The sequence below is a fragment of the Lacerta agilis genome, chromosome 11 (assembly GCF_009819535.1).
Source record: "Lacerta agilis isolate rLacAgi1 chromosome 11, rLacAgi1.pri, whole genome shotgun sequence".
Classification (NCBI taxonomy): domain Eukaryota; kingdom Metazoa; phylum Chordata; class Lepidosauria; order Squamata; family Lacertidae; genus Lacerta; species Lacerta agilis.
In genome coordinates this window covers 8,678,134-8,702,345 of record NC_046322.1, presented here as the reverse complement: position 1 = coordinate 8,702,345, position 24,212 = coordinate 8,678,134, and the positions used below count along the sequence as shown (strand labels likewise).

The 24,212-nt window shown below is 45.0% G+C and overlaps 1 protein-coding gene across 2 annotated transcripts in view; it reads left to right on the top strand.

The window, feature by feature from the left end:
- The window catches only part of LOXHD1 (lipoxygenase homology domains 1), a 146,743-nt gene that overhangs the window by 54,862 nt on the left and 67,669 nt on the right, over positions 1-24,212 (top strand). The window contains exons 12-21 of one of the 2 annotated variants that reach the window (XM_033164495.1): positions 2,347-2,482; positions 7,803-7,957; positions 10,949-11,109; positions 14,613-14,689; positions 15,211-15,407; positions 17,168-17,360; positions 18,491-18,651; positions 19,216-19,516; positions 21,565-21,716; positions 22,819-22,952. In XM_033164495.1, the coding sequence (XP_033020386.1) occupies positions 2,347-2,482; positions 7,803-7,957; positions 10,949-11,109; positions 14,613-14,689; positions 15,211-15,407; positions 17,168-17,360; positions 18,491-18,651; positions 19,216-19,516; positions 21,565-21,716; positions 22,819-22,952 (1,667 nt within the window). Of the gene's footprint in view, positions 1-2,346; positions 2,483-7,802; positions 7,958-10,948; positions 11,110-14,612; positions 14,690-15,210; positions 15,408-17,167; positions 17,361-18,490; positions 18,652-19,215; positions 19,517-21,564; positions 21,717-22,818; positions 22,953-24,212 lie in introns of those variants that run through there. The other variant, XM_033164494.1, reaches the window with a different exon arrangement.

Genomic DNA, 24,212 nt, shown 5'->3' with positions numbered 1-24,212 from the left:
ATAGCTCAATCTTAAAATAGCATTCCTCATATCCATCGAATTAAACATGACCAGACAATCACCTGGAAATTTCTTTGCCTTTGCTTTTGCCGATCTTACTTTAATTCTGAAAGCATTAGTGATTGAATAGGCCACTTCCTCTTCCTTCAAATCCATCCACTTAGCCAGTTCTTCAATTATTTTCTTCCTTATATCCTCATTTGCCTCTTCTTTCAATCCTCTGAATTTTAAATTCATCTGTTTCTGTCTCATCTCCGTTAGGGCCAAATTATCCCACATCTCTTCCTGTGCTTTATTTATTTGTGTCATCTCCTCTTTCACTTGTTCTGTTTCTTTTTTCGTCGCTCTCACCTCTTTTTGTGTCCTCTTCAATGCTTCTTCCATTGTTTTGGATTTTACTGACAACTCTTGAATTTCTGTTTTTAATTCTCCAACGGCTCCCTCTATTTTTTTATCCAATGTTTCTTGTACATCTTCTAATTTTTTCTCCATTCGCTGTTCATTTTGCCTAAATTCTTCCTTTATTTTTTGCCACAATACTTCTAAATCCTTTACTTCATCTTGTTTAGAGGGCCTTCTTTCTAACGGAGTCGCTGGGACTTTTTTTGATTCTCTTCCTGTCATTTTTCCAAAAAATTTAATACCTGTAATTACAGAGATTCACCACTAGGGGGAGCGCCTATTATTTGTTACTTTGGCCACTGGAGGGAGCTTCTATTTACTTTAAATCTTAACCAGTCTGCAATACCACCAGTTGCCACTAGATGTCCTCTATAACTCTAATCACTCTCCAAAAGCACAGGATAAAATGTAGCTATTGTTTTTCCCGCACACAGGCAAGGCAAGAGAAAAACAGGAAGAGAATGTATCACAGGGAACTATCACAAAAAAACATTGTCTCTTGCACACGAAGTTACAAAAAGTTACCAAAAGTCAAAAGTTGCACCACACACAAAGCAAAAAGTTCAGTTTCAATATTAAAACTAAGTTATATTCCCACCCCGATGGGTTTTGTAATCCTCGCCCCCCGACTGGAGGCAGCGAATTAAAGTCAATAATCCCGCCCCGATGGGCTTTGTAATCCACCCCCCCGATTGAGGGATCGTTATGTCTCTCTATCGCTACCAATAATCCGCCCCGATGGGCTTTATAATCCACCCCCCGACTGGGGAAAACGATCTCCCTTCCCCCCCGATTGGGGGATCTTTTCGCCACCGATCTCTGTCTGATGGGATAGCGCGCCTTCAGTGAACCCCCCCTCAGTCGTCCCTTTAAAGCAACACTCGAAACCAAGACTCCAAACCAGGACGGAGTTTAACTAGTCTTTCCGTGCCCACTGGATGGGTTTTACCCCCTCCACAGCACTATTGTCTCTGGCTATTGTCCGGTATGGTTTTAAGTTCTGGGCTGAGGTGCAGACGTATTTCACCCCCCAACCTCTCGGTAGGGACTTCACCAGGGGTTTCCCGAGGTCTCTCCACCACTATTAAGTTCAATGTAATTCCAGTTCAAAGTCTAAATGCCTTTCCCTTAATGGTAAAGGTCTTTACTTAGTACTCACTCAGTAGGTTTTTAATGCGAAGATCACTCCTGCGACTTTCTGTTCTGCGCCATTTTCCTCACCGCTGTCGGGCGGACTCCCTTGTTGCGCCCTTCAGCTATCCGAATTCTTTCCAACGTCCGAATTAAATCAATTTACAGGGATCCTTTCCCCTCTTTAAAAGCAGAATCCGATTGTAATTTTAGAGGAAATCCGACGCTTTCATCAGAAGCCAGAGGCTGCGCAGAGTCGGGATAGCGGTGTCTCCCCTTGCGCCAGCAGCTCGATCCCGTCTTGCGGATTTACTGCAAAATCCGCCGATCGGGAGAGCACGCTTGCAGCGCTGCTGGGTGCCACAGCCCACAAGGTACCCCCTCGTGGGTTTAGGGGTCGCAGAGCCTTTGCGAAACCCCTTAAAACTCCCGACTTTGCTCGGAATTCCCCGGAGGGCTATTCCGCGCTTCTTTCCGATGGCCGCGCCGAACCGGAAGTCCAAGTTTTCATAACAGTCATATGTCTGCACTTATGGGTACACCTCCTTTTGTATTCTGGGGGAAGAAAAAGAACAACCGGCTATTTAGCTAGCTGAATTTCAAGGTTAATAGAGGCCTCGTCTGGAGGAAATAAAATAACTGAACCATCTTATTAATCAACACTCATTTCCTCCACCTTACAAACTGACACGGCTCCAGCATGTTTGGTAAATTGCATTTTTTCCTTACTCCACTTTCAACCCTCCTTCCCCTCCTTCTTTCATTCACGTTGAACTTATTCAACATTCTGGTTCAATTTTGGTTCAATTAAAGGTAACCCTTTTGAAGACTCTGACGAAAGAGAAGTACACATTCAACTGTGACCGCTGGCTGGATAGCAATGAGGACGACAATGAGATTGTGCGGGAACTCACAGCCGAAGGCCCGCTGGTGACTGAAGTGAAGCCAGGTGAGAAGAAAGAGGACCTCCGTGGGGGGGGGGCAGGGACTTGGGTAGCAATTAATCTCCCCCTATCCCATACCCATTGGTACTGTATCTTCTGGAGACGCCATTAGCAGGCTGAATGACTGCAAATTTTCATTATGAAGTTGTTGGGTTTCAAAAAAATAAAAACCCAGCTCTTTCTGGAGACGTCCTTGTTACTTCTGCTGTGTCATGGGAAATGTTAGGGGCTTAGCAGTATAGTCGTCATTTGGGCCACACCTTCTTGGTGTCTTGGGTTCCTTTGGAGAAAGCTGTGAAAAAATGAGATAATTTGGGCACAGTCTAACCCCCTTATCCGACATCCTGAATGGGGGTTGGATGCACCCAGCCCAGAACTAGTGTCCCCCAGGGCAGAGCTCCCCATTCTGCCATCCAAAAGTGGAGTGGTACAATCGCGTCTTTGTTGTTGCTGTTTAGTCATTTAGTTGTGTCCGACTCTTCATGACCCCACAGACCAGAGCATGCCAGGCACTTCTGTCTTCCACTGCCTCCTGCAGTTTGGTCAGACTCATGTTAGTAGCTTCGAGAACACTGTCCAACCATCTCATCCTCTGTCGTCCCCTTCTCCTTGTGCCCTCCATCTTTCCCAACATCAGGGTCTTTTCCAGGGCTTGATCATCCAATAAGCTAGGCAGGGATCTGAAATCACCCTGGTCTAGTCCAACACACAACTCGCCATCACACCGTTGGTCTCACTTGGGCCATGAAACTTTGTTGTTGTTCAGTCGTTCAGTCGTGTCTGACTCTTCATGACCCCATGGACCAGAGCACGCCAGGCACGCCTATCCTTCACTGCCTCTCGCAGTTTGGCCAAACTCATGTTAGTAGCTTCGAGAACACTGTCCAACCATCTCATCCTCTGTCGTCCCCTTCTCCTTGTGCCCTCCATCTTTCCCAACATCAGGGTCTTTTCCAGGGGGTCTTCTCTTCTCACAAGGTGGCCAAAGTATTGGAGCCTCAGCTTCAGGATCTGTCCTTCCAGTAAGCACTCAGGGTTGATTTCATTCAGAATGGGTAGGTTTGTATGGGAATCCCTTGCAGACAACCACTGGCCTGGAGACAGGCAGTCAGGTCACATATCCTTAGCAGTGACCAGAGGAGAAAGGACCCCTGGGAGGAGTGCGGTGAGATATATAGTTGTCTATCTAGCACCATATTGCTTACACTGGGGTGTGTGGTGTGTTGGGGGGGGTAGTACCTCTGCTGGGAGGCACATTGTGCTCCTTCTGGATAGTTTGCCCACCTCTGGTCCCCACCTGTCAGGCTTCGGGGAATTCTATCCCTCCCTAGTGGCACAAGAAGCAGAGAAAAACAAAGAGGAGTTCTTACTAATGAGTTTATTCAATCATCACACAGAGAGGCAAAAAAATGCAGTCTGCCTCCCATTAATGGTGTTGCTCCAACTGATCTCCTCCCGCCTCTCTTGCACTCTCAATGAACGCTGAGTTCTGGGAGAAGTGGTGTCAGAAATACCCTCCAGTGATAACGTGTCAGCGGGCTGCTCTGTCTCTGTCTCCCCCTTTTCTTCTCCCAACACTTCCCAACACTTCTGTTCACCTGCCTCTGAGCTGTGACCTTCCTCAAACCACTGCTGTCATTAAATATTAAGAGCCAGTGTGGTGTAGTGGTTAAGAGTGGTAGACTCGTAATCTGGTGAACCGGGATCGCGTCTCTTCTCCTCCACATGCAGCTGCTGGTTGACCTTGGGCTAGTCACACTTCTCTGAAGTCTCTCAGCCCCACTCACCTCACAGAGTGTTTGTTGTGAGGGAGGAAGGGAAAGGAGAATGTTAGCTGCTTTGAGACTCCTTCGGGTAGTGATAAAGCGGGGTATCAAATCCAAACTACTCTTCTTCTTCTTCTTCTCCTCCTCCTGCTCCTCCTCTTATCTGGAAGCTTCAGGGGAAGGGGGGGGGAGATCTCCACCATTCCTCCTCAGTCTCGTCCCCTTCAGTCCAGCCCCTGACACCACCCTGCACTCAGCTCTCATCTGTGGCTCCTATAAGTTGCCGGTATCTGACAGTGACCACACCCTGGGAACGCCTTCAACTGGCCAGCTAAACAAGGTGAGGGAAGGTGATGGGTCCCAAATCCTCAGTGAGTTAGGGATTTCCCTTGTGTGCAAAGACAGGCTCTAGCGGATTAGCCAGATGAGGCCAATAATGGGTCCAATGGGCAAGAATGGCAGAGGGCCTTCTCGGTGGTGGTGCCTGTTATGTACTGAGTTGAATAGGATCCAAAATGCAGCTGTCTGGATTGCCTTCCCATCAGATGTCAAGGAGATAAACAACTACCAGACTTTTAGAAGACATCTGAAGGCAGCTCTTTTTAGGGAAGTTTTACATGTTTGAAGTTTTATTCTGTTTTTGGTGTTCTGTTGGGAGCCGCCCAGAGTGGCTGGGGAAACCCAGCCAGATAAGCGGGGTATAAATGAAATAATAATAATAATAATAATAATAATAATAATAATAATAATAATGCTGTAGAGCAGGCATAGGTAAACTCGGCCCTCCAGATGTTTTGGGGCTACAACTCCCATCATCCCAGTGGTCAGGGATGATGGGAATTGTAGTCCCAAAACATCTGGAGGGCCGAGTATGCCTATGCCTGCTGTAGAAGGAAGTGAGGGACAGGTGGGGCTTGTTAACCTGAGAAGGTAGCCCATCTAGGAGAAGGAAAACTGATTCTAGAGCCAGTGTGTTGTAGTTGTTAAGAGTGGTAGACTCATAATCTGGTGAACCGGGTTCGCGTCCCCGCTCCTCCACACGCAGCTGCTGGGTCACCTTGGGCTAGTCACACTTCTCTGAAGTCTCTCAGCCCCACTCACCTCACAGAGTGTTTGTTGTGGGGGAGGAAGGGAAAGGAGAATGTGAGCCGCTTTGAGACTCCTTCGGGTAGTGATAAAGCGGGATGTCAAATCCAAACTCCTCCTCCTCCTCCTCCTCCTCCTCCTCCTCCTCCTCCTCCTCCTTCTCTTCTAAACCTCTGCTGCCTTGCGGGATATCTTTGGGAGAAGAAAAGACTATGGAGTAAACCCTGCACAAATCTGGAGTGGAGTCCCTAAGATGGTTGGGTGGCCATTGTCTCTCGAGACAGACGAATGCAAACAGCAACCAAACAAATTGCCTATGGTGACCGGCCGTGGCTCTGCAGGGAATCTCCCCAGCCCTACCTAGAGATCCTGGGGATTGAACCAGCACTGCACCACCTAGCTGTGGTCTTTCCCTTAAACGCAGCTCTGCTGATCCATACTTGTATACAGATATACACCGTCATATGCATTCTATAACATTGCTGCATTGTCTTAGCCAAATGTAGCCTGGCATTACATGGAAAATAAAGCTGGCCTAGTTTAAACTGCTACCGTCACACCGGTGTGTATCACGGATATGGCACAACCCCCAATCAGCCTCAAGTGCTTAGGCCCTCAGTTGGATAAAAACAGAATTCGGGATTACAGTGGATCTGAGCCATCTCTGGCACTACCTTCCTGCTCATTGATCAGTATGCAGAGGAGAGCTGTTCCCGAGAAGTTGTGCAAATGATTATAATTGCAAATGCTATGATTAACATGTCAACAAACCTTTGATGAAGTTTATTTTTAATCTGCTGTGTGAAGTGGCTGCGAGGAACAGCGAATGTTCCCTGGTTGGTTGGGCTCTGCCGTTTGCCAACTGCATGGAGCAAAGGCCATGAGGAACAAAGTTTGACGATGCTATTGCTTCTTCATTTCAGGGGCTGGCCACTTTGGTCCAATGCAGATGTCGCAAACTGTGATTTGCTAATCGGGATCCAGCCCCAGGAGCACATGTTCACTTCCTCTATCCCTCTCTGGTCAAAATCCCTGCCCCAATATCTTATCACACTTAGCGAAGGATGGAAGGATCTGCCAATCTCTGTCTTAGCAGCCTTTTTCCTGGAAGTAGCGTAGCAGAGCTAAACAGGAAGCCCCAACTGATTTCCAAGGCAACAAGCATTCACTCTCTCTCCAACCCCCTCAAAAAAGTTTTCACACAACATAACCCTATATAAACTCACCAAGATATGTCCAACAACACAGGATAAATGTTGGAGATTTGGTAGTCATTATGCAGTTTGCTTACACATATACGGGACTTGCCCAGTGTTTTCAAATTTACTGGCATACTATCAAAAAGTTTATTTCAGATATGACTGTCTGTTGTTAAATGACCCCTTAATCCTTGAAGGGTACAGTCTTAGAGGATGATAAATTAGATAATCATCTAACTGTTGCTCATCATGGGTTGTATTTTTAAGTCTTCAAATAGATACAGAGTGAACGACCTTTTTATGGTTTTGTATGATTCCTTTTGGGACGCAGGTGGCACTGTGGTCTAAACCACAGAGCCTAGGGCTTGCCGATCAGAAGGTCAGTGGTTTGAATCCCTGCAACGAGGTGAGCTCCTGTTGCTCGGTCCCTGCTCCTGTCAACCTAGCAGTTCGAAAGCACGTCAAAGTGCAAGTAGATAAATAGGTACCGCTCTGGCAGGAAGGTAAACGGTGGTTCCATGTGCTGCTCTGGTTCACCAGAAGCGGCTTAGTCATGCTGGCCACATGACCTGGAAGCTGTACGCCAGCTCCCTCAGCCAGTAAAGCGAGATGAGCGCCGCAACCCCAGAGTCGGACATGACTGGACCTAACAGTCAGGGGTCCCTTTACCTTTATGATTCCTTTAGACTGGATTTTATTTTTAGTTGCACAAGTCATGCAAATGCCGGTAGTTATGTAATTTATCTAACTTATACAAAATAGCCGGCATCAAGATGAATAATGCATTATTTGGCAGAAACGAAACTGCAGCAGAAGGGAAACAGCGCCGATTGCGTTGAATACAAATCAGAATGGAAACCACTGCCACCTTGCATCCCTACCCAAAGGCCATCAAGGAATTTCGCACCCACCCGCTCAATACTTCTCACATTCTTCAGTCAATTATTGCACTGAATTATCGGGTTATCTAGCAACGTTTTGATAAAACAGGTGGTATAGCTTGTGGCCCCAACAGCAGCAAGCTTTTATAAGGCAGTCACAGCACTCAACAATGTGTGCCTTATCATTTGGAATCTTTGTTGGGTTTTCATATTTCTTGAAGTGGTGGTTGCATGAGAGACGATAATCTGGCAAAACATTGGCAGAATTGCCTGTGGGAACCACAGAACTGTGAAGCTTTGGAGTGACTGCTCTCAGCCGCAAGGAAAGAGCCGTAGAACCCCATTCCTGGACTTGTTTGTCTTTAATGGATTCCTTAACCTGTGCCTTTGCAGTGAAAAAGTACCGGGTCGTTGTGCACACCGGGATGGTGAGTGGAAGCGGGACAGATGCCAACGTCTTCACTTGCCTCACTGGGGATCAGGGAGACACCGGGGACCGTGTCCTGCAGAACAGCGTGAACTCGATCAATAAATTTGAGAAGGGCAATGTAAGTCTGTGCTCCTGTTCAGAAAGACACCATGATATACTAGCTGTGGGAAGAGGAAGACGGCCAGCCCAAATAATAGACATGGGGCAAGTTGTCCTGGGCAGATGCCATTTGCGGGAATGCTGAGCAGTCAGTTCACAGGTGCCAGTGCCATGGCCTTTTTAAAGGATCACAGGAGTAGTCTGGAAACTGGCTGCTCAGCTTTTTATCCCTTGTTCTAGCTGCCACTGCTGGTGTGCCATTTTGCTGCCACCGGATTTGGAGGGGGAGTGTTTGGTCATTGTCAAGTGACTGCAGGAAGTGCTGCCTAACCCATCTAGTGGAAGGGTAGGTTTGCCATTTTACATGTGGAACAGAGCGAGTGCATCGCTGATTGACGTAGGTGCCTTTTTTCAGCTGATAGGGCTACGTCTGCCAGGGTAATGCCTCAAACCACTGTGCGGTCCTGCCTCCTCTTTTAGAAGCGGCAGCCATTTTGTATTATGCCACACACACCACATGTCGGCCATTTTGTGGTTGGCGTGAACAGCACTTTCTCAATATTCCGAATGTGCCACTGGCTCAAAAAGGCTGGCAATCCCTGAGTTATTTGACATAGTTAGATTTTATTAGGAAGGGTGCATGTGTGTACCATTTTGACGTTCTGCCTCACATGCCAAAACTGTCCAGAGTCAGTTTCCTCCAAGCAGCTCGGACTGCACATCTTGTGGGGTGATTTAATTCAGCTTCTACACATTGGCGGTTCAGATATATAACGAAAGGGTTGCACTTTTATGCTACGAAACAAAACAAATCCGAAAGGGAACGTCCCAAGCTGCTTATAAATAACTTTAATCTAGTTTTTCTTTCGGGGAAGAGCATCCAGAAGGGCTGGAGGCAGAGAGCAATTCCCTGAAGAAGAATTCACCACAGCTCAAAACCTGCCGGACATTTTAAAAGAGACTATATTGAAGTTATTTATAAGTACCTTGAGATGTTCCCTTTTGTTTTCATGAGCTGTAAAACATGAGCCAGACCTGAAGTGCTCCCTCAGATCCCTTTTTCATGTCTGATGGGGGTTGTTGTCAGGAGATGTCTGAATCTTCTCTAAACAAGCCCTCGGTATGTACCTATTGCTGTTTCTCAAAGTTAACTATATCAATGTTAGCAGCTTAAAACAGCTTTAAGTAACACTGATTTGCATAACCATTTGTGTGTGTGTATAACCACTTTACATCTAAAGCACTCTTATACCACTGTAACAATCATGGCTTGCCCAAGGATAATGCTGAGAGCTGTAGTTTTAAAACTGTAGTTTGAGAGTCTTTAGGAGAACCCCCACAGAGCTAAAATTCCCAGCCCCCTTAAAAACTACAGCTCCCAATATTCTTTTTAGGAAAGTTGTTATTGTTAAAGTGTTATAAATCTTACAGAAATCATTTAGAAGGGTACCTGCACATTTTGTTTCGTAACTTTCTTCTTAGGAGGGCTAAAAAAAAAAAAAAAAGCTCAGAGTTTAGAGCCTGTGCTGGCTGTTTACCTGGTACGTCCACATACTCTACTCACCTCTTGACACCCCTCATCAGGGCGATCAATTTATATAGTGCTTTTATTGGGGGAGGCCCTCTTTAGATGGCACTCCAAAATGTGGCAAGCCAGCCTGTTGCATTTGGAAGCTTTCCGCCTCATTTTGCTCTGTCACATCCTGGGCTTCTGCCCAACAAGTCCCACAAGTGATGGCAGGCGTACATTAAGCCTTGCTGGGACAGAACTTGGGCACCAACTTGAACAAAATATTATGGGGGGCAGGTAAGCTCCACCCTGCATCATAAGATGTGGTGCCTGCTCACCATTTTGATGGCAATGCCCATCAACTTGGGGGTGGTGGTAGCCCCCTCAAATATTTTATTTGCGGACAAAGGGACCTTGGCCCCTAGGAGTTGGCTCCTAGAGGTGGAAGGCAGGAGGACCAGCAGCAGACAGAGCCAGAGCTGATGACAGGAAGCGCCAACACCCCCTGGCTCATGGTAAGTAAAATGGCAGGCTGTTAGGGGACTGGCTGTTGGGGCAGTTCCTCATGTGCCCTAATGAACCAGCCTCCCCTGGCTGAACCCATTTCTCTCAGATCTGAGCAAAATAATAATAATAATAATAAATCTTTCCAGTAGCACCTTAGAGACCAACTAAGTTTGTTCTTGGTATGAGCTTTCGTGTGCATACACACTTCTTCAGATTCACCGAAAGATGTAAAAAGAAACTTAGCTGAAAGATGTGGTGCCAACAGTGCCCTTCAGCTCTCTATATTGGACAAACAGGCCAAACCCTACGCCAAAGGATAAATGGACATAAATCTGATATCAGGAATCACAAGACAGAGAAACCAGTAGGAGAACACTTCAATCTCCCAGGACATTCTATAAAAGATCTCAAAGTAGCTGTCTTAATACAAAGAAATTTCAGAAATAGACTGGAAAGAGAAGTGGCTGAATTGCAACTAATCACCAAACTTAAAACCATGGAGAAACCTGGTTTGAACAAAGACATTGGATTCTTATCTCATTATACATAACAAAGCCATCTTTAGCCATCTCACCCCTTGCCTTTCCCTGCAAGACTAATTGCAGCCGTTTAGAGTCGTCAACAGGTTTTCCACACTTATCAGCCTATCACCCATTCCCACCACCCTTCTGAGTAATACCCCTCCCCACTCCCCCACTATATTTAATTAGCTGAAAGATGTAAGATACCAAGAACAAACTTAGTTGAAAGATGTAAGATACCAAGAACAAACTTAGTTGAAAGATGAAAGATACCAAGAACAAACTTATTTGGTCTCTAAGGTGGTACTGGAAGGATTTTGTAATTTTTTATCTTGTTTTGACTATGGCAGACCAACATGGCTACCTCTCAGATCTGACTCCACCATTCCAGGTGTAGAAAAGTGCATTTGTTTCTTGACGTTCTTTTTCTTCCATTTTGACCATTTTCTTTCTGCTTTCCCTTGTGCCAAAGGCCGATGAGTTCATCATTGAAGCGGTCGACCTGAAGCAGGTGAGGAGGGTGAGGATAGGGCATGACGGCAAAGGAGGAAGCAGCGGCTGGTACCTTGGCAAAGTGATAGTGAGGGAAGATGGACAGCCAGAGAGTGAGGATCAAGAATTCCCCTGCTACAGGTACTAGGGACAATGTCAGGCTCCGCCTGTGCTCTGTCAGCTGGCTGAGTGTTCAAGACAGCAGGTTACCCTTTTGCTTTAGCGCATGATGAGCACAATGTGGGCCTTGTACAAAACCTGTCGCCTCCATTCTCTCAAGTCATGCCTCAGAGAGAAAATTACAAACAGGGATAGAATAGGCACTAGCCACTCAACATTACCCCAGTGGCCTCGACCACTGAACCTCACCATAGACGCTCCTGACACAAGCATTCTGAGGCTATCTTAGCCTAGCACAGAGTGGTTGAAAATAGCATCAACAATAAACAACAATAATTTTAGGAAGTGCGCAAGCTACTAGGATACAGCATGCAAGTGGAACGTACAGCCCTTTCAAAACCAGGAATAGTTCACAGGGTGAAATGATTTAGAATTACCCCATTGACCAATTTTTTTGGTTTAAAACATGGTATTCTTTCCTTCCAATCCAGTGGCCTTGAAAAATAAAAAAAATGGGTACTGTATAAATAAAGCCGCAATTGGTTCTCCTTTCCATGTGATCTACCTGAGCATCAGGCAATCACTTCCCTCAGAATCATGGAGGCAGCAAATTCTAAACCCCAGAGAGACACCACACCAATCAGGAACATGAAGACCAAGGCCCAGATCTTACAATCTCATGTTCTGTAGGGTGGATTCCATCACACCCTCCAGTCACACAAACACATAGTCCCATGCCACAAAAAGGAGCACATGGTTCTTAGCATCTCCAGAACCCTCTTTTCCACTTAAGACAGTCGCTGTCCTTGCACCTCTATTATCTCTACCTTTCAAATAGAAAGAGGGTCACATGACAGCCTGCAGCAGAAGAACCCAGCTCAATGCTGGCACGTGAGTTCTTTGCCAACATGGCTGCCTTCTGCTTGGGCGGTTGTGTCATGGGCTCTTGAGAAATTTGAAGACAAAGGTGCTTGCCAACTGCATCCTCTTTTATGAAGGAAAGCAGATCTCTCCATGACCTGTAGATATTGGATGACAACCATTCCAGGCCTGCTGGTCAAGGAGCCTTCCGATTTCTTTGGGGTGTTTCTTTTCTTTTGAGAAGCATAAAATCCTGGTATGAAACGTCGATGGGCCTTGCTTATGGCTGATGTAGATGCTACACTCCTTACAAGGAGGCTGCTGGAAGCAGCTTTGCTGTGATGAGTGATCCTGGTTCTAAGACCAAAACAGGAAGTATCTCAGAAGAACTTCTCATGAAGGTGCCACTTAAACAGCAAGATGTCTTGACCATGGTGGTGGCTTAATCCCTAGTCACTGGAACAAGATCCTAGGATGGGAACAGCATCAAGAGCTGCTCGAGACACAGGTACTAAGTTGCAGCAAGGTAAAAACCAAAGACCAAAACCAACCCTACGAAGACTTCCTTCCTTTGGGAAGTTATCTTGGTTGCTTCTGCACCTGCTTTCCTTACATTCCTACTTCTCGATCTCTGCCGCAAGTCGCCACACCAGAGGATTACTGTTCCTAACTAATGCTGGGCCAAAACCATGGATGAGCACGTTGACGAACCTTTTACATCTCACACGAAACACACCCTCCCTTCTGAGCAAAATTGTTCGCTGGGGGTGGGTGTCAGTGGAAGATGAAATGTGTCCTCATTGCCAAGGCAACCAGACCGAAACAGCATTGCTCTGGTCTAATTGTTGCACATTTTTCCTAGCTGGTGCCGAATGCAGATGTCATCCATCAACACTTGCTTTCGGTGGGATATGCATTCAGATATATATCCTCATCCACATTTTTCTCCAGCCTAGTCATAAGCAACTGGAATTGGGAAAGTTTTGCCTAGTAATGAAAGTGGACAAAAGCACCAGTATGGTGTAGAAAAATAACAAGTGTCGACACAAACGCCTAGGTAGCAGAGATTCATTTCCTCCTTTTCAGAGAGAGGGCAGTAGGTAGGATTTGTTTTTTCTCAGTGCTGCTGTCACATGGTCCTGCCTGACCGGTTGCAGGGTGCTGCGGCATCATCGTGATCTTTGATTGGCTGGGATCAAGGTGTGATGTGGCCTTTCCAAGTAAAACAAAATGGCGCCCCAGCAGTAGCAGGCAGAGGGGGAAATGGCAGTAAACAAACACAACAAATTTTGCGAGGGAGTGGAAAGTGTTTTTTCCTCCACAATGAACATCCCTAAACAGCAGATTTTGCAGCAAAAATGAAAACTCAGGAAAATCTGGTGCAGTACTGCTAAACTGAGGCTTCTAAGGCTTTCCAAAGCGCTTACCTTTGGCCACATGGTTTTAGAGACTGAAAGGGAAGAATACTGGGTAGAGTACATACCCGACAATCATCAAACGTCCAGCGAGGGGAAATTGAGTTCCTTCGTTTTGCATGCTGCCCATTCTGCTGTGGTGCTTTGCCAGGGTCTCATAGCTACTTTGCATTTTTTTAATGGAATATACAATCACCAAATGCGTGCAATGCATCTGTTGCCAGGCTGCACCCGTTCAGTCTGCAAATTGTGTGTGTGTGTCAGAGAGAGAATGAGTGTGAGGGCTGGCCCTATGATGAGACCGAGTGAGGCAGCTGCCTTAGGCAGCAGATCCTAATGGGGGGGGGAATAGCCAGAGCTGTGAGTCCCACATGACCTGCCCTGTGCCCCTTACACTAGCCTGCTGCCCTCAGGTGCGGTGGAAGATGCTGCCCTTTAATGAAATCTTCAATTTAAAAAATGGAGAAGAATAGACAATGAGTAGCCCACTTTTTTGTAGATGAATACCTGGAATGTAACATAAAAAATTCCTTCTAGTAGCACCTTAGAGACCAACTAAGTTTGTTCTTGGTATGAGCTTTCGTGTGCATGCACACGAAAGCTCATACCAAGAACAAACTTAGTTGGTCTCTAAGGTGCTACTGGAAGGAATTTTTTTTATTTTATTTTGTTTTGACTATGGCAGACCAACACGGCTACCTACCTGTAACTGGAATGTAACATGTCGGAGGTTAGGGTAAAACAGAAATTGTACATATTCTGAGTATCCTTTGGGGTCATTTTTTTCAAACTCCCCAAACAAAGAAGGTTTCGATCTTGCTGATGATGTTTAAGGCATTAACTGCCAGAAATGAACACCTTTCTCAGCTCCCCCCTTAAGCATCTCAAATCCACAACTGAGAAAGGGAATAAAGATGACAAATATATACATTTACTTTGCAAGGTGATATGCTCTTCTTCATTAGAGGTCTTCAAACAGAAGCTGTGTGGCCACCTGCCAGGGACTCTTTGACCATTAGATGACCATTGGGGTTCCCTTCCAACCCTACCATTCTGTGAATTATTGGATATTGTTTCTTCTTTGCCAGGTGTCTTGTAATCTGTTTCTTTATTCCAGATTGCCATAAAAAGGTCTCTAGGCACACAGGTTTTTCCCCCAGTATACGCACTGTATCTTCCTGGATTTTAATAAACCTCCTGGTGCTTGGCTGGTAATAGCAGGTAACTTAACTTTTATTTGCTGACCAGATGGCTTGACAAGAATGAGGATGATGGCATGATTATTCGAGAGTTAGTTCCAGCTGGGAGATCATCTATTCTGGAAAGTGAGTTTGCAAATGGATTTCATGTCTGGCTGTTGGGTTTATACGTCATTGGGATGGGGGTAGATATAATAATAATAATAATAATAATAATAATAATAATAATAATAATAATAATAATAATTTATTTATTTATACCCTGCCCATCTGGCTGGGTTTCCCCAGCCACTCTGGGTGGCTTCCAACAGAATATTAAATGCAATAATATATTAAACATTAAAAGCTTCCCTAAACAGGGCTGCCTTTAGATGTCTTCTAAAAGTCTGGTAGTTGCATTCTTTTAACTCATTGTGCCTTCTCATTGTTTCTGGTCAAGTCCTTTGAATGTCTATTTATCTTTCCTCCGTCAAGTACGGGTGACGCTGTCCGTTTCAGTTGGTCCTGAAAGAGTCTGAAGTATCATACATGAATTCCTAGCTCCCGTTCTTTCCCTTCCTATTCTTTTTTGATCACCAGTGATGAGGGATGAGTCTTTGCCATATGTTGTCAGGTCTCATACCTAGCACATGCTACTATTTCTGTAGATATCGGTTACCACATCAGCATAAAAACAGGGGACGTCCCTGGAGCCAGCTCCGATTCAAAGGTCTTGATCAAGCTCTACGGTGAAAAAGCAGACACGAAAAAGGAGACACTTTTGGTGTCTGATAATGACTTAGAGGACTACTTTGAACGAGGGCGGATCGATATCTTCACTCTTGACACAATGGACATTGGGGAGGTAAGAACGAACTGCAAGCATGGCTTTGAGCCACGGAAAGGACTGGTTTAATTGTTAAGGCCACCATGGCTTTAAAAATGGAGTGTGGTTGCCTAGCAGTTTATCATCTTTTATGGTATCACATGCTTTCTAAATGAAACCCACAGTTGAGCAATAGCTTTTTTAGACTCAAAGAAAACATCAAAAATAGCAAGCAAGGACTCCAGAGCTCATTATCGGACTTCACGTTGAGGAAAACAGTGGGTCGAGGCAAGGGAAGAGGAAAAATTGGAGCATGGTGTTTTGAACCCACTTAGGGGGCGATCCTATGGAAAGATCCACTGGGATAAGCATCTTAGGATGCAGCAGATCACTGGCTTAGCCAGCTGATTCCTGTCTCAGCCAGGTTCGGCTGGCATTAAGTCTCCCATTCCAGCTTGGCCAAATATAGCTCCAGCTGATCTTGCTCAGCTCAGCTCAGCTCAGCCACAGCTGGCTGAGCCAAATCCAGTGTAAGTCCCCCTCAAAGGTCATGGGGCATGGGGGGCATGGCAGAAAGTGGACCAAAATGGGGGAACTTAGAGTGGACCCTAAGCCCATTCAGTTCTATGATGTGACCCAGCACCCCAGCATAAAATGCTTTTTTAGGAGGATATCTCAATCAGTAGAGCATGAGACTCTTAAACTTGGGGTCGTGGGTTCGAGCCCCACATGGAGCAAAAGATTCCTGCATTTGCAGGGGGTGGACTAGATGTCCCTTGTGGTCCCTTCCAACTCTACAATTCTACGATGCTATGGCTTGTTTTCTCTCTGCCAGGTGGAGCAGCAGCTGTGCAATTTTACAGTAGCTTAACTTACATTAGCTTGGTTTGCATCACTTTCTTGTGCATTGGATTCCTCCCTACATCTGTAGTCTTAATATGATGTGCTGTAGATGTTGTGCAGGCTCAGTTCATTTAACCTCTGTTCAACAGGCTTCAGTCATTTTGAGAGCTGCTGGGATAATAATAATAATAATAATAATAATAATAATAATAATAATGGATCTCCAGTTTTTGTGTGTGTGTCTAGTGTTAGTCCTACTCAGAGCAGAATCATTAAAATCAATGGGCATGCCTAACTTAGCTCCATTAACTGCAGTGAGTCTACTTTGTATGGAACTTAGTTGGGTGCAACTCATCAAATCTAGACGTCGTATCTGCCTGCCTGCTATAGCGCTGAGCAGAATCCAGAAGTCCCCTTTGAGACAGAGAGCAAAGACAACTGAGGTAGTTGAGAACTGAGCAAAGCTAGAGCAATAGGCATTTCCTTTTTTTTTTTTTAAAAAAGAGAATTTATTGGTATTTCCACATAAAAACAGCACATAAAAAAACATACATGGTACATATGAAAACACACTCAACACACAATACAAATAACAATCAAATAAAGACTAATACAAACCTCTGACACTACGAAACACAGGAACACACCAATCTATATATCATACTCTTATTTTGAATCTTATTTGGGGGACTTCCTCCGTTCTCTCTTCTGCGTTCAATTCTAATTTACTTTAGTAACTTTGTAACTAATTTAACAATCATTCACCATTATTCTTAATCTTCAAATAAAATATCAACCTATCTTATATCATGAAACTTATTATTATCCAATGAAACATCACATTCCAAATCTTAACTTCTTATATCCTTTCTTCTCTTAACTCAGTAAGGCTATTGTAGAGCAATAGGCATTTCCGTGACGCAGTACTCAAACTCTTTCCGTTCTGCCTCCCAAAGATCAAGCGGATTTCCATCGGGCATGACAATGTAGGACTCCGGGCTGGCTGGCACCTTGGCAGTGTTGAGATTTCAATTCCTGTCCACGGCAAGCAGTACAACTTCCCTTGCAACCGTTGGCTGGACAAAACCGAAGCCGATGGAAAAGTAGAGATTGAGGTCTACCCCAGTGAGATCGTCCCGATTGAGAAACGTAAGGACCGGTGACACCTTTCTAGTGATTATGATTGATAGCATTTTCTGGGAGTGAAAGAAAGGGAGGGTTGTCCTCTGCGATGTTGGAAGATTTAGGGCAGATACAAGAAAGTACTTCTTCACATAGTAAATCATTTCCCATCATTTCCCACCCCCCCATAAGAATATTTTACTCCTTTCCATATTGAAAGTTGCATTTGTTACTCAACAGTTATATTCAAATTTGTTGTGGTATTGGGTCATAAAAGCTTTGACCCAAGTGGTGCTGCTGACCGGCACTGCAATCAATCACCTTTACAATCTTCTCCGACATCAATGGCGCCCAGGCACACTTCTCGCTGCGCTCTGAGCGTCCTTCAGTAGCAGAGTAAAACGCAGCACAGAATGGCTTGTTGAGGTCTGCTCCTTCGTGGTGTCTTGAAACAACTTGACAGACACCAGTGCTACTAATCTAATGAAGCTTTATTTAGTAGCACACACACAAGTCCTACAGACTCGAGCTGCATGTTTGCAGCAAACAAAGAAATCACATTCAGCAGTAACACAAAGTACTTAGCACAGTAGGAAGAAGGGGAAAGTGAAACCAAAACTCCCCTTTTCTAGACGAAGGAAAAGTGCCCGTGTTACAGTGGGCAAGGCTCCCAGGATCAGAACGCCTCTTGCATCATTAACTCGAAGATGCCCAGAAAACCTGACAAAATTCAACAAAGCTAGTGACTTACAGATCACCCAATGTTTATAGAGTTGTACCTTGGAAGTCAAATGGAATCCGTTCTGGAAGTCTGTTTGACTTCCAAGATGTTTGAAAACCAAAGCACGGCTTCTGATTGGCTGCAGGATGGTCCTGCAGCCAATTGGAAGCTGTGGAAGCCCCGTCGGACATTCAGCTTCCAAAAATAGTTCGCAAACTGGAACACTCACTTCCGGGTGTGCTGCGTTCAGGAGCCAAAACATTCGAGAACTGAGCTGTTCGAAAACCAAGTTACGGCTGTATTCCAAATTACATACGATTGCGTTTTAAGGTTCCGTCTTATCTAATTTCATCCTCTAAAATCTATTGGGGGGGGGAGAGAGAGAACAACCTTAATTCCCACAATAACCTCTCCTCCCTGTCTGCTTCAAACATAGTGATAAATTATGAGGTGTGTGTAGTGACCGGCGACGTGAGGAACGCAGGTACCAATGCCAACGTCTTCATGCAGATTTATGGTGAGCTGGGCAAAACAGAGGTCCTGATTCTGAGAAACCGGTCAAACAACTATGAGAGAGGAGCGACAGAAACCTTCAAGGTAGGGCTGAGCTGCAGAAAGGGCTCTTACTAGATTTCCCCCGGGTGAGTGCTTTCCCTCTCCACCAGCAAAAGTGTGGCGGATCTAGATATTGCATCTATTTGCCAGGCTTGAAGTTAGACGAGCCTTCTTCAGTTTTAGCTTCTCCGAGGTCATGCCTGCACAATGTGTTATGAAGTTCAAAATGATAAAAATGATACCTTGATAAAAGTATTAAAAAATTGTTCTTTTGTCTTTTTCCTTCTTGCATAAAATGCAAAATCATTAAATGAAAGTTATTAAAATTGAAAGAAAAGAAAAGAAACCCCCTTCAGAAAACTGTCTTTGCAAGCACTGCCTATCATGTGTTTTATATTTTATTTATTCCTCCTGCGTGTTTGTTGTTTATGCTCAGTAGTCTTGTCTTTAACAAAATTAGTACAAATTAAAAAGCACCCTTCCGTCCATCAATCTGAAATATAGAGATCATAATTGTAAGTATGACAGAGAGCATGAACAAAATGCTTTCAGGACCTTAAAATGCTGTCGAAATGCTCAGAGTTTATTTTACTAACCATCTTAAAGGTAGAAGCTGCGGACGTTGGCAAGGTCTACAAGATCCGAATTGGCCATGACGGGAGTGGCATTGGGGATGGCTGGTTCTTGGAAACTGTCACGGTTAAGAAGATGCCGACAAGGGAGGAAAAGAAGAAAAAGAAGAAGAAGAAGAAGAAGTCCCCCGAAGAAGCGGAGGAAGAGGAGGAGCCTCAGGAGATAAATATTATGGAGGTTTATCAGTTTGAAGCCCACCGATGGCTTGCCAGGGATGAAGAGGACAAGGAGCTGGTGGTGGAACTGATACCAGAGGATGGAGAAGAAATTGAAGGTAAACTAGGGTCACTGGAAGGTAAACTGGGATCGAAGGGTCATAGCTCAGTTGCAGGGATGGAAAAGATCCCTAACTGAAAGATCCCGGAGAGCCGCTGTATGTCAGTACCAACAATTCTGAGCTAGATGCAGCATAAGGCAGTTTCCTTTGTTGGTGTGCATGATTCCTAGTGCATTTCCTTGTATCCAGCTTTAGCGGGTGTGGACCTTGTGCGAGCTGGGTAGTCAATAATTGCAGATCCATGCAGACACGAGTCCAGGGCTCTCCAACTTTCTGATAGTTTGAAGGGACTTTAGTCAGACCTCCTTCCAATTCAGGAAATAGCACTGCTGATTCCCCTTATCTTTTCCTCTGAAATGCATAAGCAGCCTGGGGAAGGAGATTGGGCAAGGTGATTGGGGAGGAGACTTGGACAAGGGCAACATGGTGTAGTGGTTAGGGTGTTGGACTAGGACCTGGGAGACCAAATTAGCACTGGGCACCAAAGCTCACTGGGTGACCTTGGGCCTGTCCCCACCTCTCAGTACTTCCAAGGGTTGTTGTGGGGATTAAAAGAGGAGGAGGAGGAGGAGGAGGAGGAGGAGGAGGAGGAGGAGGAGGAGGATATTGTGTGCTACCTTGATGTATATTTTGTTCTAGGAGTCTTATTTTGGTCAGATTCAAGTATACACACTTCCAGAGTTAACACTAAATACATTGTTGTTGTTCGTTGTTCAGTCGTGTCCTACTCTTCGTGACCCCATGGACCAGAACACTCCAGGCACACCTATCTTTCACTGCCTCCCGCAGTTTGGCCAAACTCATGCTAGTTGCTTCGAGAACGCTGTCCAACCATCTCATCCTTTGTCATCCCCTTCTCCTTGTACCCTCCATCTTTCCCAACATCAGGGTCTTTTCTAGGGAGTCTTCTCTTCTCATGAGGTGGCCAAAGTACTGGAGCCTCAACTTCAGGTTCTGTCCTTCCAGTGAGCACTCAGGGCTGATTTCTTTAAGGATGGATAAGTTTGATCTTCTTGCAGTCCATGGGACTCTCAAGAGTTTCCTCCAGCACCATAATTCAAAAGCATCAATTCTTCGGCGATCCGTCTTCTTTATGGTCCAGCTCTCACTTCCATACATTACTACTGGGAATACCATAGCTTTAACTATACGATAGCTTTAACTAAATACATTAGTTCTGGTAAATGAGTCTCCATAGTTTCTAGAGGGTCATGGAAATTTGTATCCTGGACATTTTAGACTTGTGCACCCCTGTACTATGTGGTGTAATGATCTCTGGAAGGCAAGCAAGCCCCGATAAGAAGCAATGACTCTCTGGCAGTTTTATGTACGTTTATTTACAAAAAGACACACCCAGAGCACTACTTCTCGCCTGCTCACATTGACGATAGTTGGTCAGTCTGAATTTTTGCCCCTCCCACAGCAGGAAGGATGCCAAACTCCCACCTTACCCCTCTTGCCCTTCCGTTGCCATCTGATCTTATCCAGTCTCCTAGAATGGGGACTGAGAGGCTGGCCTTCACCCTCCCCACTTTCACTCAACACAGTCTCGGACCTCTGCTTATCTGCTGATTGCCTAGCAGCACTCTGGCTGCCTTCCAACTCTTCCTCTTCTTGAGAACTAACAAAGTCTTCCCCAGGAAGGTGGGGGGGGTGTCGAACTGCCCTTTCTCGACTCTGTCAGCCAGCTCTCATCTTAAGAGTCGGTCCCTCGTTCACTTAGTTCGATATCTGAGTCTAACTCTTCCCCTGCGCTCTGGGGGGGCCACGTTCCTGCATCTGAGACCAAAGGGTTGTCAGATTGGTTGTCAGATGTGAATTTTTTTCCAGCTCTTCTACCCCACTAAAAAAACAACACAATACTTGGTAAGTGTGGGTACCCTATGATGAGAAGAGTCCTGAACACCCTCCTGGAGGAATTCAGGATTCACCAGAACCCTTCAGTGAATAACAGAGGCTAAGCCTAAGCAAAACATGTTTACAGAAGGGAAAACAACGAGTCCTCTCAGAATCTGAATACAGATTTATGGCTTCCTTCCACCCAGCAAACTTGTATGAAGTCAATGTCATCACTGGGGGCGTGTGGGGAGCCGGAACAGATGCTAATGTTTACCTGAGCATCTATGGTGAAAGAGGAGACACCGGAGAGAGGCACTTGAAGCGCTCAGATCACCTCAACAAGTTTGAGAAGAACCAGGTAAGAACCTGAGAACTCTGTGCCTAGATGCAAGCCATGCGCCCAGCACTCCGAAAAGAGCCGAGACAAACATGACATTCTGCTCTCCACCATCACAGCGCATCGCCAAACAACAGACCTGGAGTAATATTTCAGGTTTACAGCTTCTACACATTTGTTCCCAATGAGAACTTTCTTCCCCGTACAAATAGCAGCTTTCAGGGCGCAGTTTCCCTCCCTAAGGATCTCAGCAGGAAAGAAATGAGTTAAGCTCCCCCATCCCTTCCTCCTGCAACCCTGATAATTATCAGCTCCCTCCACCAGCTGCTATTTGTATTTTTTGAAAATCATGCATGATAAATGCACAGGGGTGGTGGTGGTGGTGCGGTGCATGTAACATTGCATCCAGTTTATCTGTTGGGCACTTGCATTAGGCCATTAAACAAACAGAGTTGGGGGCAACAGTTTGACTACAGAGTGAAGCTGCCTTAAACAGAGAGGGTTGTATTTTTTGTTTCGTTTTATAAGGCTGATTAATATTCTACAGCCTTTTAAATGTGTTTGTGTGTGGCGGGGTTATTATTTAGTTTTAACAATTTCTTTGGTTTCCCCCCTGGTATTTTTATCCTGTGTACTGCCCTGAAATCTTGTGATGAAGGGTGGTATCTAAATAATAATAATAATAATAATAATAATAATAATAATAATAATACATACATACATACATACATACATACATACTCACTCTGAATATATCAAATGAGACCAGTGGTCCATCTAGCTCAGTATTGTCTATACTGACTGGTAGCACCTCTTTGGAGTTTCAATCCTTTCTGGAGATGCTTGGACCTGGGACTTCCTGCATGCAAAGCAGAGGCTCTACACCTGAGCTCCTGTCTTTCCCATAAGACTATAGGATTGCTCTGCAAGGCTGAAGTCCTATACCCACATACCCGGGAGTAAGCCCCATTGATGCCAATGGAACTTACTTCTGGGTAGATACGCATAGGACTGTCCTGTGAAGAACATTTGAGATGGGAAAACGCCCAGCTCTCAAGGCACAAATCCCTTTGGGGGCATACAGAACCGCAGTGGGGGCTCTCTCTCTCTTGCTGCTTTGCAGGTGGACGTATTCACCGTTCCAGCCATTGATCTGGGAGAGCTCAAGAAGGTACGCATCCGCCACGATAACACCGGAAGCAATCCCGCTTGGTTCCTGGAGAGGATAGAGGTCATTGACACCAACGAGGACATCACGTGAGCAAATTGATGGCTATCCCTCAGCTAAGGCAACAATCTGGGTCCTGACCAGATAATTCACAGGCCAATTGAAAATTAATTTGCAATTCTGGTTGTATATATACCAGTAACTGGTTGTTATATATATATATATATATATATATATATATATATATATATATATATACACACACACACACACACACACACACACACACACACACACACACATATTGCTCAAGTGAAACAAGGCATGGAGTTGTTGTTAGGATAAACACTACACAGAACAACCTAAAGGGGAATTTCAACCATGAGGTCCTCCTTTGCTTGGGTAGTGTTACCCTTGGGTGTTCTACAGTGTAGCCCTAAACATTTATACCAAGCCTTGATGGATTCAATGGGAGTTACTACGGCGCTGTGGGTTAAACCACAGACCCTAGGGCTTGCTGATCAGAAGGTCGGCGGTTCGAATCCCACGACGGGGTGAGCTCCCGTTGCTCGGTCCCTGCTCCTGCCCACCTAGCAGTTCAAAAGCATGTCAAAGTACAAGTAGATAAATAGGTACCGCTCCGGTGGGAAGGTAAACGGCGTTTCCGTTCTCAAACTTAATCCCTTCTGGAAGTTCATTCCACTCCTGAAACCGTTTGAAAACCAAGGCGCAGCTTCCGATTAGCTGCACTCAAGCAGAAATCGTGTTGGACATTCGGCTTCCAAAAAATGTTCGAAAACAGGAACACTTACTTCCAGGTTCTTGGTGTTTGGGAGCTGATTTGTTCGGCAACTAGGCCATTCGAGAACCAAGATACCACTGTATATATTCTGAAATGGTTGTTAAGATTATCAACAACAACAAAAGCTGCGTAGCTAAGATTTCCTGGATACTTAAAGTAATACTGTTATAGGCAAAGATTGGAAGGAAAATGTTTGTTTGTTTTTATTTAGAATGTTACCAATTAAGAGATCAGAGACAGACATAAAGGGTTGGCAAAGTAAGTTTAATAAATTTTGTAATGGGGATAAGAAACATAGAATTAATAAAAGAAGATGGTATGAACCCCAGAAAACAGGTGGACAGTGTCTCCCCAACATAAAGTTATATTATATAGCAAATCAGTTACGATATATCATAGACTGGATAACAGAACAATGAGAGTTAGAATGGTTAGAGGAGTGGTACACAGGAAATGAGGGAGAAGTTAGTGGATTTTTTAAAATCAAACTAAATAGGCAACGGTGGCAGAATATTGAAAATCCCTTATTAAAAATCATCATTGAGAT